General features: G+C 45.7%; 1 protein-coding gene across 1 annotated transcript in view; it reads right to left on the minus strand.

The window, feature by feature from the left end:
* Positions 1-771: 771 nt before the first annotated feature.
* The window catches only part of mipol1 (mirror-image polydactyly 1), a 32,274-nt gene continuing 18,525 nt past the window's right edge, over positions 772-14,520 (minus strand). Inside the window, exons 8-10 of the mRNA XM_082515976.1 lie at positions 11,429-11,520; positions 3,325-3,498; positions 772-1,055 (exon numbers count right to left, since the gene is read on the minus strand). Coding sequence (XP_082372102.1) covers positions 989-1,055; positions 3,325-3,498; positions 11,429-11,520 — 333 coding nt within the window. The 3' untranslated portion in view covers positions 772-988. The remainder of the gene's footprint in view (positions 1,056-3,324; positions 3,499-11,428; positions 11,521-14,520) is intronic.

A 14,520-nucleotide genomic window follows, 5' to 3' on the forward strand; every position in this document is an offset into this window, starting at 1 on the left:
AGTTTGTGTTCTCCATTCTTTAAGCACCGGTTTGAGCACCGTTTAAGCACCGGCACAGTTTCAAAAGTACCGATTTGGCACCGGTATCGGATAAAACCTAAACGATACCCATCCCTACAAGGCACACAGCGGAGCAAAGCACGGCGCCACTGTACTCTAGAGCAGTGCTCTCTGGGACGACCGATCAAACTCTGGGTTTGGTGGTTGCCAGGAACGGTACTGGTCCGACTGCACTGTGCCAGGTTTGGTGGAGGCGGGGTGATGGTGCGGGGCGGAGCAGGACGCCTCCTCGGCCAGGAGAGCTCAGAATACTGAAGTAGTGTGATATAATTACTCCTGTGTATAAACCGCCGCCCCTCTTGTAAAGCGGGTGTCTACATGCTTACTGTGGCCGAGCTCTCTGCACTCACCCTTGACTGCTGGTTTATGCACAAAGGGCAAAAAAGAACCTTGAACCTTGATGGCGTGACAGAAGAAGAAGAGCGTGCTCAGGGCGCCATGTGACCGAGCCAGGAAACTTGTCAAAGTTAAATTTTAATTAGAAGTTTTGGGAACACGAAGTCAGAGCGGCTTCATCGCGGTTGTCACGGTGATCCTCAGAAATGAAACCGAGCAGAGATTCAGTTTAAAACAGGCGAATTTAAGAAGAACCTTAAATCAACACAAGAACTAAAAGACACTGATCTCCAATTAAAGACCCTGGGGGAGGGGCGGGGCTCTCTGAAACTCCACAATCAACCAATCGACCAATAAACCATCAGGAAACAGAAGTCACGGCATCACTGTTTTATTAAACAACAAAAAACATTTGATTGATTTTAAAATGTCAGAACAACAAAAACGTTTGATTGAGAGAAAAATTTCATTCATGATTCCGGAAAGTTTGAAGCTTTTTTGGGTTTTAGAGCCGAAGCTAAGACGACGAGAAGGAAACATCATCATCGTCACTGAGCTGCTGCTGTCTTCACTGATCAGGACATCCGGCCGCTCAGATGACAGCGCGGACACTTCCTGTTCCAACTTTCTTCCTCAGCACCTCGACCAGACGCTCCAACCTGAGGAGAAAGATTTCCCGTTAGTGACGCTGAACTCTGATGTTCTGACGAGGTTTGTAAGAGCTCGGTGATGATGATGGCGGTGATCCTCTGTGGCCACTGCTCTGATGCTGTGACCTCAGTTCTCTGACTAACGGGAGGAAATGATGAGGAAAGTGAGAGGAAGATGAAATGTGTGTGTGGGGGGGGAGCGACCTGAATGACTTTCCAGCAGTCGGCGATGCTCGCTCACTCTCACTCTCTCTAAATCAAATTAAACTTCCCTCTGTAATACCCCCCACCCCCACCCAGAGCAAATATTCCTCTCCGCTGTTCAGAAACTTGGGAGGCTCTTCAGCGCCATGCGCCCCCCCGCTGGCAGCCAAATTAGAGCGGAAAGCCACGGGTTTGAGCCCAGGAGGACAGTGCGGGACGCAGACGGACGACTTAAGCTGTTTTCATCATGAATCTCATCCCTTCATCTTCAACTGATGAGCCGCCGCGCCGCAGCAGAAGAAGAAGTCACGTTATCCGGCTTCGGAGCGCCATCCTGCAGGAGCAGGAATCTGACGGATTAATTCTCCTCATCGGCTCGCCGCAGACACTCGCACACCCTCGTCTGCTGAATATGAATCATCACACCAAATCTCCTTAGTCCCACATGCTTAACCGGTCTTTGAACGCCTCCCGGAGTCTGTGAGACTTTCCGAGGCAACTTCACCGATCGGTCACTGTGCTCTCGCCGGACTGTCCAGAGAACCAGCTTATTGATCACCTGCACAAGAGATCAGTGAGCCAATGAACAGGTGACAAGGTTTGCACCTGGATAACATCTGTCAGGAGAAATCAAACATCTGGCTCTCTCTAGGAGTCTCACGGCTGAGTTAGGACCTCGTCTGACCTCTGACCCTCAGGCACAGTTATTTCCCGATCGATCAGCTCGGATCGTCAGCCTGTTTCAGGCTCTCGGCTCAGAGTCACGTGCTCCTGCCGTTGATGAAGAGCAGCGCAGAGATAAAATCTCCTCAGACTGAAGAACAGCTACTCAGATGTTGCTGCTAATTTAAACCGCAGCGGATTTCAGGGTCCTACGAACTTTTATTTGTGATGTGAACAAGGAGACTCGCCGGGAGCCTGAAAGCGTCATCATTCTTGCCGACCTGTCCCAGCAAGCTCTGAGGGTTCAGTACCTGCCCGTCACACCTGTGGGCCACAAACAGCAGCTCACCTGATGTTTCCTGACAGCTGCGAGGCAGTTCAGTAATCATTATTAATAATACATAAAGCCATGTTTCAGAGCTCACCACTGGCAGGCTGTCCGCACAGTTCTCTGTGACGACATCAAACAAAAGAAAGTTTATTTTGTTTGATGGACATTCTTTAGGTAAACCTTTCCTCTGCGTCAAACGTGATTGACACCGTCAGCTCACCATGAAACGCCACCATTGGAGTCTCCACCCGTCATTTCGAATGATTTTAGAGACACGGTTTCTAAAATCATGAGAAATAAGCCGGGCACGGCTCTGAACGCTCGAGGAGAAGACCTCGCCATCGTCAGAGCTGAGGGACATCTTCATGCAGAAAAACTTCTTCAGGCTTGCCGGGCCGAACCGCAGAGGTCCGAGTTTGGTTCCTGTCATCATAAAAATCCTCTCCCACAGTCTGCAGAGACTCTCAGCCGTTGCAGGTCTTTAAAGCTCGGTTCAGTCTGCAGTAAAATCGGCCCTCTGGACCTGAAACTGGGCTGAAGCTACGCTGCAGATTCTCTCGAGTTTCATTCCTCTGTTTTTGTTCTTCTTCTGAGCAGCAGCGTGTGATTACTGTGCGATGAAGAGGAGGAGTGCTCTAACATTAAGCTACTGTTATGCACCAAATGGGTAAAACTGATGTTCACGTCTCCCAAACCTTAAAAAATCAGATTCGATTAATTTGAAGAACTGTTAGATTCACTCTGATACAGACACAACGACGCGCTGCGTCTGCGGCACGGCGGCAGCTTCATGAGCAGAACCGAAACACCAGTCGCCACAACATTAGGACCACGTACCTAATGTTGTGTGCCCCCCCAATGTGGTGGCATGTCACACACGGTGGGTGGGTGGGGGGGTGGGGGTTCTCCCGTTTTCTGTTCTCCTGTAGACTCTGAGCTGATTGATGACTTAGCGTGACATCAGAGTGTTTCTGTTGTCATGGCGATTACAGCAGAACATACAAAAATATTATACATGGCTTCAGCAGCAGCAGCCAATCAGAACAGAGAACGCAACAAACAGGAAGTGAAGGCTCTGACCTGCGCACTTGCTCAGTGGCCTCTCGCTCTGCCTCCTGGCAGCGCTGAAGCTCCGCCTCCACGCTCTGCTTCTCCTTCATCAGCTGCTGCAGCTTATCCATCAGGGGTGGGGCCTCAGGAGAGACGCTATCAGCTCGCAACGAGGGCTGGGAGGGCGGGGCTAAGTCCTGAGATCTGAGAGGGGAAGAGGAGGACGTTCCTGTTAAACTGACAGTCAGAGTGCATGCTGGGAAAAAATGGGTTTATTATATATTTATTTTATATTTTCAGAAACTTAAAAATATGAAAACGATTCTTTATAATAAATAAATAAAACAAACTGGCTAACAGGTAAAAAAGTGATGAAGAACCAGTGAGCTTCCACACGTTCACACATCCGACTGTAAACACTGAGGGAAACAGACGTCGACCAGTAGTTTATTTAAAAAGCACTTAAATAAAAATGATTCAGAGGCGGCAGTGTGACGTGAGCTGCAGCACATCAACAGGTATTATTGATTATTATTGATTATTGAGCTTCAGACGGCTTTAAAGCTGCTGTGATCGTCAGCGCGAAGCAGCTGATAAATAATCGATCGGTGGGATATCGATAGGTGCTAGGTTACTTAAAGGTAAACAGACAGGTCAGAGGCACTGTTGGCCAAGTTACTTTGAAAAAGTAATTAATTATAGTTACTAGGTTCTTCTTCAAAAAAGTAACTGAGTTACAAGATTCTAAAGGTATTTAATTACTTGAAAAGTAACTATTGTGTTACTTAAAATAAACGTTTAACCCTCTGAGGTCCAGGGTATAATTGGCCATTTTAACCACTTTGATGTTTCCTCCACATTTCACCTTTAAAAACTGTTTATTTGCCGTGTTTGATCTCATCCTTTTCAGCACAACCTCACGTGTCTGAATTTACAGTCATGTTTTCATTCTGACTACTGTATTAACAACATTGATCTAGAATCAGACAAAAAACATAAAATCTGAGTAGAAAAAGTTATTTTTTACTGTAACAACCACAAACATGTTTATTGAATCATATTTCATAACTTTAAATGCAAATATTTGTCAGTTTTAAAATCTATGCACAAGTTTTGCAAACAAAGTTATTTGCAGCCATTTACCTTTTACCCTTTTTTTTTTTTACCACTTAAACTGTTTACAGAACAATCAGCTGTTCTGCATTTAATAAGACAAATTATTTGTGCCACTCCAAACACGCTAAACGTCACAAATCTCTCACATCTCGCTCTCTCTTTTTCCACTCTCTCTCTCTCTCTCTCTCCGTCACTCCTAAATCTTCCTCCTGTTCCTAAACAACAAACGTCATGTTGCCATATCATTTTTTGATTGGTTGACATGGTGCATTGTTCCACCAACATGAACGGGCTGTTTTTTTGTTTTGTTTGAGCAGAGAGGTCTCGCTGCTGTCCTTAGACAGTAAACGTGAAGCTATTCAGGAAAAACAGGCGTATAAATTGTTTATCACGACTCTGGTTTTACTGGCCCATCAACACCGTTTATAAACTGGTATACGTCACCTTGTTGCTTTGTCATCTTGGTCATGTGATTGTTTACCACAACTACTTTATTCTTCCTCAGTCAAACAGCAGCACTCATGCGATTGTTTTGCCTCCTGAGCTCCAGGTGTTGTGCTAGACAGTGATCGTGATCGCGGTCCGCGGGAGTGCGCAGCTGCTTAAAGCTGCAGCGTCCAGATTACTTACAGCTACTTCCTGCAGCTGATATAAGCTGCAATAAACTGAACACAGCTTCAACCGTCTGTTTGGTGAAAAATGGTAACGCGACCGCATTTTGTTGTTAGTAACGGTAACGGCGTTGTAACGATAGGAATGGTAATTAGATTACTCGTTACTGAAAAAAGTAACGCTGTTATCCCCATCACTGGTCAGAGGTCAAAGTTCAGACCAAATTAGAAACAGAACACTTTAAAAACAGAAGAGAGGAACCAACAGCATCGTCGTCAGGACCTTCAGCAGTTTTCTGATCCTCGTGCTGCATCTGATATTTTCTCACTTCATCACACTCGACCGCTTCAATTCTGCTGAAACGTTTTCCATGTTGGAGCAGGACGTCCTAAAACTTCAATTTGTGGTTCAGCACAGCTCATATAAATCCATAAAACTGAATGAAAGGAAAACAGGAATACAATGCATACTAGGGCTGGGCGATATATCGAGTTTTTAAAAAAATATCGATATATTTTCATACGAGATATAAGATGTGACAATATCGTTTATATCGATATAGTCTATCTTACGTTATAATTATACTTGTGGAGCCGCAGGTTTGCCTCTCTTTCGTCCACTTTTGTCTCTACGCAACGTTACTCGGCCTCGCCTCTCCTTCACTGAACACAACTCCGCCTCCCCCATAGCTTCACCTGCAGGCAATGACAAGATGAAAGCGGAAAATCTCCGTTAGCGAGTTACCGCGGATCGCCCCGTGCGTGGGGCTGGACAGCGTCAACGTGTTAGCGAGCTAACCGCGCTAATGACATGCAGCCCGAAGGGGCTGCACGGCCTAAAATCCTTTCATTTTCTCAAAACTCGACATTGCGCCTTATGTATGAATTCTGGTTGTGCTTACTGACCGCGAACCGATTTTATGTGGTACACAGCGCTCAGCAATCTGTCAAAAATGTTTTATTATGACTTTGCTAAGCTACGGAGCTGCACTGCTTGATGGATTGTCGGAGGATTACGGCTACCGAGGAGGAGCCTCGCGGAGTGATGCGTACTGTGCTTCAACGTAATATTACCGTACTGTGTGTGTATAAGGACCACAAATGGCACCTGTTCAGAGACGTGGTGCAGCTGTGAAATCTGTCTCTTTGTTATTACGCTCAGCGTCTATTAGTTTACATTTTGACTGCACAATTATGAGCTTTTTGTTATGCACAAAAACAACATTGTTTTCTTTTATTTATGGACCATGATTATTTAATAAATGCTGATAATTTATTTTTGAGTAATTTCTTCATGTACATCTACGCTGTATGTAAATAAAAGTGCCCGTGTGACATCTGGGACACAGTGTGACTAAGAACTCTCTTTTTGTTCTTAACTTATGGCTTTAAAAAAAAAAAATCGAGATATATATCTTATATCGCCATCCAGCTAAAAAATATCGAGATATGAATTTTGGGTCATATCGCCCAGCCCTAATGCATACACACAGTGTTAATATCTGAGAATATCTTAGTGATAAGCACCGTTTGAAACATTTAAAGAGTAAACACACAAAGACAACCACTGATGAGCCGTCACAGACGCCGCTGCACCTGTCCGAGAGTCTGCAGAAACCATTCCTGAATCTCAGACGTCGACATCAGCGAGAGACATCTCTCCAACTTCATGGTGACAAAGCAGACACCCGACGTCACACAATATTACATCGAAGGCACAAACACAAAAACACGTCCGACGGGAACAGAAGAAAGCGCACCCTGTCTCACTTTGTTATACACATAAAAAAATAATTAGACTCTCAGCAGGTTTTAAAAATAAGTCTGTACAACCTCACACAAGCAACATATCACTGGGGTGTGAATGGGTGTGAATGGGTGAATGCACAAGTTGTGTAAAGCGCTTTGAGTGCTCAGAAGAGTGGAAAAGCGCTATATAAGAACTAGTCCATTTACCATTACTGGGTATCCTCGCTGATTCCTATAACGCCTGGATTCAGCTTCTGATCATCTATCAGTACTGACACCGTGAGACTTGATCAGAGGTGTGAGCATCGCAGCAGAGGCCTTTGTGTCCAAGTAACTGAGGATAAAAACATGAAGCAGATTTTCCTGGCCTGGCTTTTTATAGCACCTTAAAATAAAACCATGAATCAACATGTGAACCTGATGCTGCTGAAGTGAAGCAGAGTTACAGAGGTGTGATTACAGCTGAGCAGTCATTTGTAAAAGTTTAGATGTCAGAGGCCGACAGCACTGAACACAACAGCAGACTGGTGTGTGGTAAGAAAAACAGATCTGATGGTAAACTGGTCTCTGAGGACACAGAGACCGAGAGCTGTGCAGGAAGTAACAGCCAAAGAATTCATGACGATGTTTCTCAAACGTGAAGCGCAGTTTGATCTTCTTTTGCTGCTGGTTCAGTCAGAGAGATGAAACCTGCAGCTTCTGAATCTGAGCTGTCGGCTTCCAGCCGGACAGCGCATCTGTGCCGTCAGGTGACAATCCCCGCTCGGCGTTTACATCTTTGTGCAGAATCTGTTTACCTGCTCTCATTTACTGTTTCAGCTGTTTGTTAATAGAAATAGTTTTTTGAGCTCTAAGCTGACACTCTGCCGTTTCTGATAAAATGCATTTATATTTAAAATTGGTTCAGGAGTTTTTAAACCCACCTCCAGTTTGGGCCATCAGCGAAGAAACCAAGTACACAAACACAGGCCTGACCTTTGACTTGCTGAGATCTGTTTTATCTAACCCGGTCTGCACTGCTGAGGTTAGCGGCGTCTGATCAGGACTAAGAGACTTGAAGCATAAATAACTATGTTTCAGTCTGAGGAAATCAGAAGGAATCACTGTCTGGATATTTTAAATCAGTCTTCACGCTGGGACGCATTTCCTGTGATCTGACAGGATCGCTAACAACAGGCAACACAACATGAAAGAAATCCAGCTGCTTTTTTTTACTTCTACACTATAGGACCTCCTCAGAGGTACTAATACGTCAGACTGAACATGCCTGGTTCAGAGGTTGAAGTGCAGCTTTTTGATTGGCTGCAAACTGAACAATAACCAAATATCTCTCCTGTGAGGGCATCAAATCAGCACAGAGACCCTGAGAAAAACCACCAATAATAGAGAATAAACAGAAACTGTAACACAGCAAACACAGAATGTGACCAACACGTCAAAGGTCAATCTTCTTCTGACGTCCTGCTAATCCCGTGGACCAACACACTGATGAAAAACCATCTGACACACATCTGTCAGCCTGCCGGGCTCAGAAATCCAGCTGTGAGCCTTCAGACTGCTCAGGACCAGTACTGAGACCAGCTCCGAGCCCGTGAGAGGAACAAAACGTCCCCACTTTGAGGCTGTAATACCTGAGACCCCACACACACACACACACACACACACACACACACACACACACACACACACACACAGGGTTTAATGAAGTAAAATCACAGGAAATTAGTTTTTATTTCCACCAAGAAAACTGAAATCAAACAAAAATCCTGATTCCCCCCCCCGACATCTCAGCAGGCGTCCAGCATCAATCCTGATGATTTATGGAGACTCACAGTTTGGCCAGCGTGGACGCCTCGCTGCTCATCTTTATTCTGACTCAGGCTACTGCGGCGCTTCGCTGTGACTGCCGAGTGGGGCCTCAGCCCGAGTGTTCTTCCTCAGGGCCGGTCCTGAAACCGCGCCCTCTGACCTCTCTGATGCTTTCTGTTGGGTTTCGTTCATGTTGTGCACCGGCTACATAGGGGCTGACAATGTTGTCGCGTCTGTCCTTTTTATCCTCCCTCGCTGGTGTCTGATCTTCTTTTCTGTGCCTCTTTGCTGATTTGATGAAAGCCCAATTAGGATAACCACACATTTTGAGTGCTTCCTTTACATGTGTGTTCCTTCTTTTTCCCTTCAGGCTTAGAGGGAACATGTTCTGCCCGGCGGTGTAGGGTCCTATGTAGCCGGTGTTTCTCTCTCTCATTATAGGTTCACGCCCTCGAAGGAGGAAACACCTGTGCCTCATCAGTGTGGATGGCATTCAAGCCAGGAAGCAACGGCTGTTCTTCGCTGGATCGTTGTGAGAATCACGTCAGTGAAAGTTGAGCGTCTAGCAAGTGTTTTTCCATGTAGTTGTGTGTTTGGAATCTAACGAGCGTTTCTTTGTGTGCAGACCCTCTGGACTGTTTTCCCCGGTGTTCCCTAAGTGACGAGTGTTCGAGTGGATTCGTGTTTGGATTGTTTGGAGAGAGACAAGAGTGTTCACCTGGATTTCCCCCTAAGTAAAGAGAAACGACACTCCATCATTACTTTAAGAACTGAAGGTCAGTCAGTCCGTGGAAATGCTAAAACTTTGAATGTGTCCCCAAGTGCAGTCTCAAAACCAGGTGCTACGATGACACTGGCTCACCTGAGGATGCCCCAGGAAAGGAAGACCAAGAGACCCCTCTGCTGCTGAGGATACATTCATCCGAGTCACCAACCTCAGAAATCCCAAGTTGACAGCACCTCGGAGCAGAGTCCAGATAAATGCCACACAGAGCTCCAGTAGCAGACACATCTCTACATCAACTGTTCAGAGCAGACTGTGTGAATCAGGCCTTTATGGTCAAATAGCTGCTGAGAAACCACGACTAAGGAAAAGCAACAAGAAGAGATTTGTTTGGGCCAAGAAACACAAGAAATGGACGTTAGACCATCTGTGCTTTGGTCTGATCAGTCCAAATTTGAGATCTTTGATTCCACCTGCCATGTCTTTGTGCGACACAGAAAAGGTGAATGGACGGTCTCTACATGGTTCCCACTGTGAAGCATGGAGGAGGAGGTGTGATGGTGTGGGGGTCTTTTACTGGTGACACTGGTGGGGATTCATTCAAAATTGAAGGCACACGGAACCAGCATGGCTACCACAGCATCCTGCAGCGACATGCCATCCCATTAAGGTTGGGTGATATGTAGAAATTTTCCAACCAACAACCATCAGTCCAATCGCCAACAACAGGTGATATATTCGCACAGGAGCAGACTTTTTGATGGGCGGAGCAATGTAATCATGCATGGACTGATTTGTGCGTTTAGAATTTATAAGTTTTGTTTGGAGGGAATATTTTACCTACTTTTCTTGTTTGTTTCATAACATAGCTACTTTTTGGATTATTTATTTATCTGTTAATTTATTTGAGATGCGCCAAATTGCACAAAACACTTAACTTTTTTAATGCTCACTGGAAGAGACTTTGATTTTCAGCTTACTTTTGGTTTAATTTTGCATTTGTTGTTGGGTCAACTGTGTAAGACAGATAAACACGGTTATAGTGGAAAAAAGAAGCCAGTTTCTCTTTGTTTCCCTCCCACCATTGTAGGTTTTTTAAATAAGGTTTTTGGATTTTTCTGAACATAGGCTACTGCCTTTCTTTCTTTCTGTTATGAGTTTGAGTAAATGAATCGCTGCATTTGGGCGCACTTTGAGGAGGGTGCATTTGCTTGCCGCTGGAAGAGGGTGCCATTAAAACAGTGCTATTATTTTTCCGTTGACTGCTTCTCTTAGCCTCAACCAACATTATCAGCAAACGTACTCATGGACAAATAAATAAATAAATAAATCTCTCTAGTAAAACTGATTGGTGAAAGGCTCAGCCTCAGTGGATATATTCGCCCAATCGCCCAACCTTACATCCCATCATTTATTTTCCAACAGGACAATGACCCCAAACACACCTTGTGTAAGGGCTGCTTGACCGAATGATGGAGTGCTGTGCCAGGTGGCCTGGGCTCCACAGTCACCTTACCTAAACTCAATGGTGATTGATGGTGAGATGGTTTGGGATGAGATGGGCTGCAGGTGAAAACTAGTAATGACTTCATGAACTTCTTCACAAGTAAAATGTTAACAATTAGAGAAAAAATGACTCAAAATCATCCCACAGATGTAATATTATCTACAGCTACTTTCAGTACCATTGATGTTATTAAGTTAGACTCTTTTTCTCCAATCGATCTTTCTGAGTTAACTTCAATAATTACTTCCTCCAAACCATCAACGTGTCTTTTAGATCCCATTCCTACAAAACTGCTCACAGAAGTCCTGCCACTAATTAGAGATGATGAAATCATGGAAAATATTATTATTTTTTATGATTTCACTAACTGAAAGGACATAACCCAGCTGAAATCAGCCGCTCCTAATATTACTCACTGATAAATCCACAGCAGGAAGTGATAAGGGACTTTCACAATAAAACCACAGATTTAAATCAAAGCTCTGACATATTTTAACTGACACCTTAAATCAGCTATTTGGTGTCTCTGAGATCTGGGTCCTTGTTTGGACCGAAACCACAGATTTCTCCACATTCCTGTGGATGAACATCTTTAAGTTCAGACTCGTGTGTGCTGACCTGTGATTGGCTCGTAGGGCCCGAACCTCCGCTCCCAGCCGCCGCCGGTCCTCCAGAGCACCGTCCCTCTCCATCTGCACCTTCTGCAGCTCCTGATTGGATGAAACACGCGTCAGTTACAGGTAATCAGCTGATTTCAGTCTACACCAGCAGCAGAGAGGCACGTTACATCAATCCACCCGAGGCTTCTGGGAGCCGCGCTCTGATTGGCCGACCTAACCATGTGTTTGTGTTTTAACTGCTCGTGCTCACGAAGAGATCAAGCCATGGCTCTCAGCGCTACTTCCTGTTCAAATAAAGGATTAATTAACTAATGGACTAATTAACTCTAACGCGTGTCAACACTGCGCGTAATGAGGAGGGGTTTACAGGTGCATTGTGGGAATCAGAGGGGATTTCTGCGTTTGTCGAGCACCGTAAATTAACGGTAATGATGAGGATTAGATGCGTTAGTAAGGCGCCGGCGAGGCAACGAGAGAGAGAGAGGACGCGTTTTAATCTGCATGGCAAAGGCAACAACACAGGAAGTGACATCATGACCAATCACAGCGTGTTTCAGAGTCTGTATCGTCCAGTTTAGGTTACGGTCGTGGATTAAACCTTAAACGAGGAGGGGGGAGTTCCTCTGGGCTGCGCTGCAGCAGGACCACAGAAGAAGAAAAGGCTGTTTTCATTTTAAAAGCTCTGCCTGTCTTTGTAATGATGTCATACTTCCTGTTTTTATGACCTGCTGAGCCCACAGTGAGGCCAGGCGGCAGTAAAGCAGCAGCAGTGTTTTGTAGTCCATATTCTGGGTGTTGTAGTTTATACATGTCACCGTCACAGAGTCCAGAGTCCTTGTGAACTGTACTTAACGTCACCATGGTTTCCACCGAGGTTGAAGTTTCTGACGAGTCATCAGTGAGCAGAACGCAGACGCCGCCGGAGCGCTGCAGCTGCCAGAAGGACATGGGTGATGCCATCGTGGTGAAGTCAGCAAGTCTGCTGAGAGGATGCAAGGATGTGCTGGACTGAGTGGAGCCATTTTTAATGGGCATGAATGAATATAAAAGGCAGCACGGTGGCACAGAAGGCCCTGGGTCCGAATCCACCGTGTGGGCGGGGCCTTTTATGCTGCATGTTCTCGCCAGCTTCCTCCCACAATCCACACACGTGCAGTTAGTGAATGGTTGTCTCTGTCCCTGTGCTGGCCCTGTGACAGACTGGAGACCAATCCAGGTGTGCCCTGCCCCGCGCCCTATGGTAGCCGCGATAGGCTCCACCCCCGTCACTGTGAGAAGGATAAGGAGAAGAGAATGGATGGAGAGATGTACTTTTTATTTATTATTCGTTGTACTTGTTCTGTATTTTACGAGTGAATGTTGTATTTCTTTAGAGGAGCCGACATCATGATTAATGAATTTCCTTCATGGGAGTTCGGAGGGGGCGGAGCTCGCACTCTGATTTTAATCCCTATAAAGACCGTGTGAAGCGTTTTGTTTTACAAACATGTTTTAAATAAAGTTTATTACTTTTTGTTATTTTATTCCTTTCAAACAGCTGACCACTCCTCCTGTATCTTCCTCCCCTCTTGTCCTCCTCCTCTGCGACTCTGCACAGGGAACTGAATTTGTGGACAACCGCGGCGGGCCACCGCGGCGGGCCGCTGCATCGCGCTTTTGCGTCGGGCTGTGTCTTTGGTCAGACTGTGTGGAAGTCAGCCGCAGCCTGATCCCGACCTACTCCCCTATGCTAATCGAAGCCCTCGAGGTCTGGGAGTTTAAAGCGAGACATCAAAAGAGGAACCAAACCCGGAGAGTCAATATGTGTCTTCTCCAGCCGGGCCGGAGGAGACGCTTCAAAAGAGCTGCCCGACTTATTAATCAGAATAATTTCCAAATGATGTGAGGAGCAGGCGGGAACGACGCCGCGCTGACCTTTAACACGACGAGTTAAGGTCAACCGAAGAGGGAGGACGGGGGAGGAGGTAATAAAAGGAGCCCGCCCGAACCTTTACCACCAAAGAGGGGAGCTGTCTTTAATTAGCATGGAGGAGCAACAGGACAGGAGGTGGAGGTGGAGGTGACAGAGGCACGGGGTGAGGAGGAGGAGGGGGGAGGGGGGTATATGAAAGGAACTACTTTGACCTTTAACATGAGGAGTGTGTGTGTGTGTGTGTGTGTGTGTGTGTGTGTGGAGGGGGGGGGGGGGGCTCAGGATGTGGAGGTGAGGACGAGAGGAAACTTTAATTATCAGAAGGAGGAGCGCGGCGAGGAGTAAATGAAACGCTCCTCCTCTTCCATTGACCTTCAACATCCACACTGTAACTGTACTGACTGTGGGAGTAACTGAGTACTTTACTCAAGTACTTCAGGATCACTGATATTGGTTTTACTTTTTTGACTGCACAGACCTGACAGACGGAGCCGTCAAAGATCAGTAATCGATAATCAATCAGAGAGATGGAAAGCGGCCTGGATTTATCGAAGGTCTCCGCTGAGTCGATCCAGGTTCACGGATGGAAGCCCAGAGGTCAAGTGTGCAGAGGACGGCTGTGAATGCTGTGTTAACGTGTACGTCTGCGTGGAAACGTTTTGCGTGCGTTGTAACGTCTGGTTTCTGGTGTCGGCTGCGGCGGCTCTCTGGCCGCCTGGCGTTAATTTGCCGGCAGCTGCTGAGTTTGTGTGTGAAATTAAAAAGCTCTCCAGGCTCTAATCCCCACAGAGCCCTCAGCCTAATTAACAGGCTTCAGCAGGAAAAACGATGGCGCTACATTAATAACAAAATTTAATCAGAAGAACAAAACAGACGCAGGCAGAGCAGCAGAAACAGATTCTACCGAGACTCGACTGAAACAGAAACCTCGCATCAACAAACAACAAACTTTAATCAATGAAACTAAAACCCAACGTTTCCATGTTTGTAAAGGACCTCCTAAAAAATCAATAACTGCTCAACTTAAAAATGTAATTTCTTTGATTAAATTTAAAAAAATCAATGATCTAGTTTATTCTGACTGATAAACTTTGATGATGTGTCTTTCCTTGCTTCACACTTTGTCACTTTTAGTGTGAAAGGAGCTAGAAGAAAGAATACTTTAAGAGGTAATGGTA

The sequence above is a fragment of the Aulonocara stuartgranti genome (genome assembly GCF_965226115.1).
Source record: "Aulonocara stuartgranti genome assembly, chromosome: 19".
NCBI classification, from domain to species: domain Eukaryota; kingdom Metazoa; phylum Chordata; class Actinopteri; order Cichliformes; family Cichlidae; genus Aulonocara; species Aulonocara stuartgranti.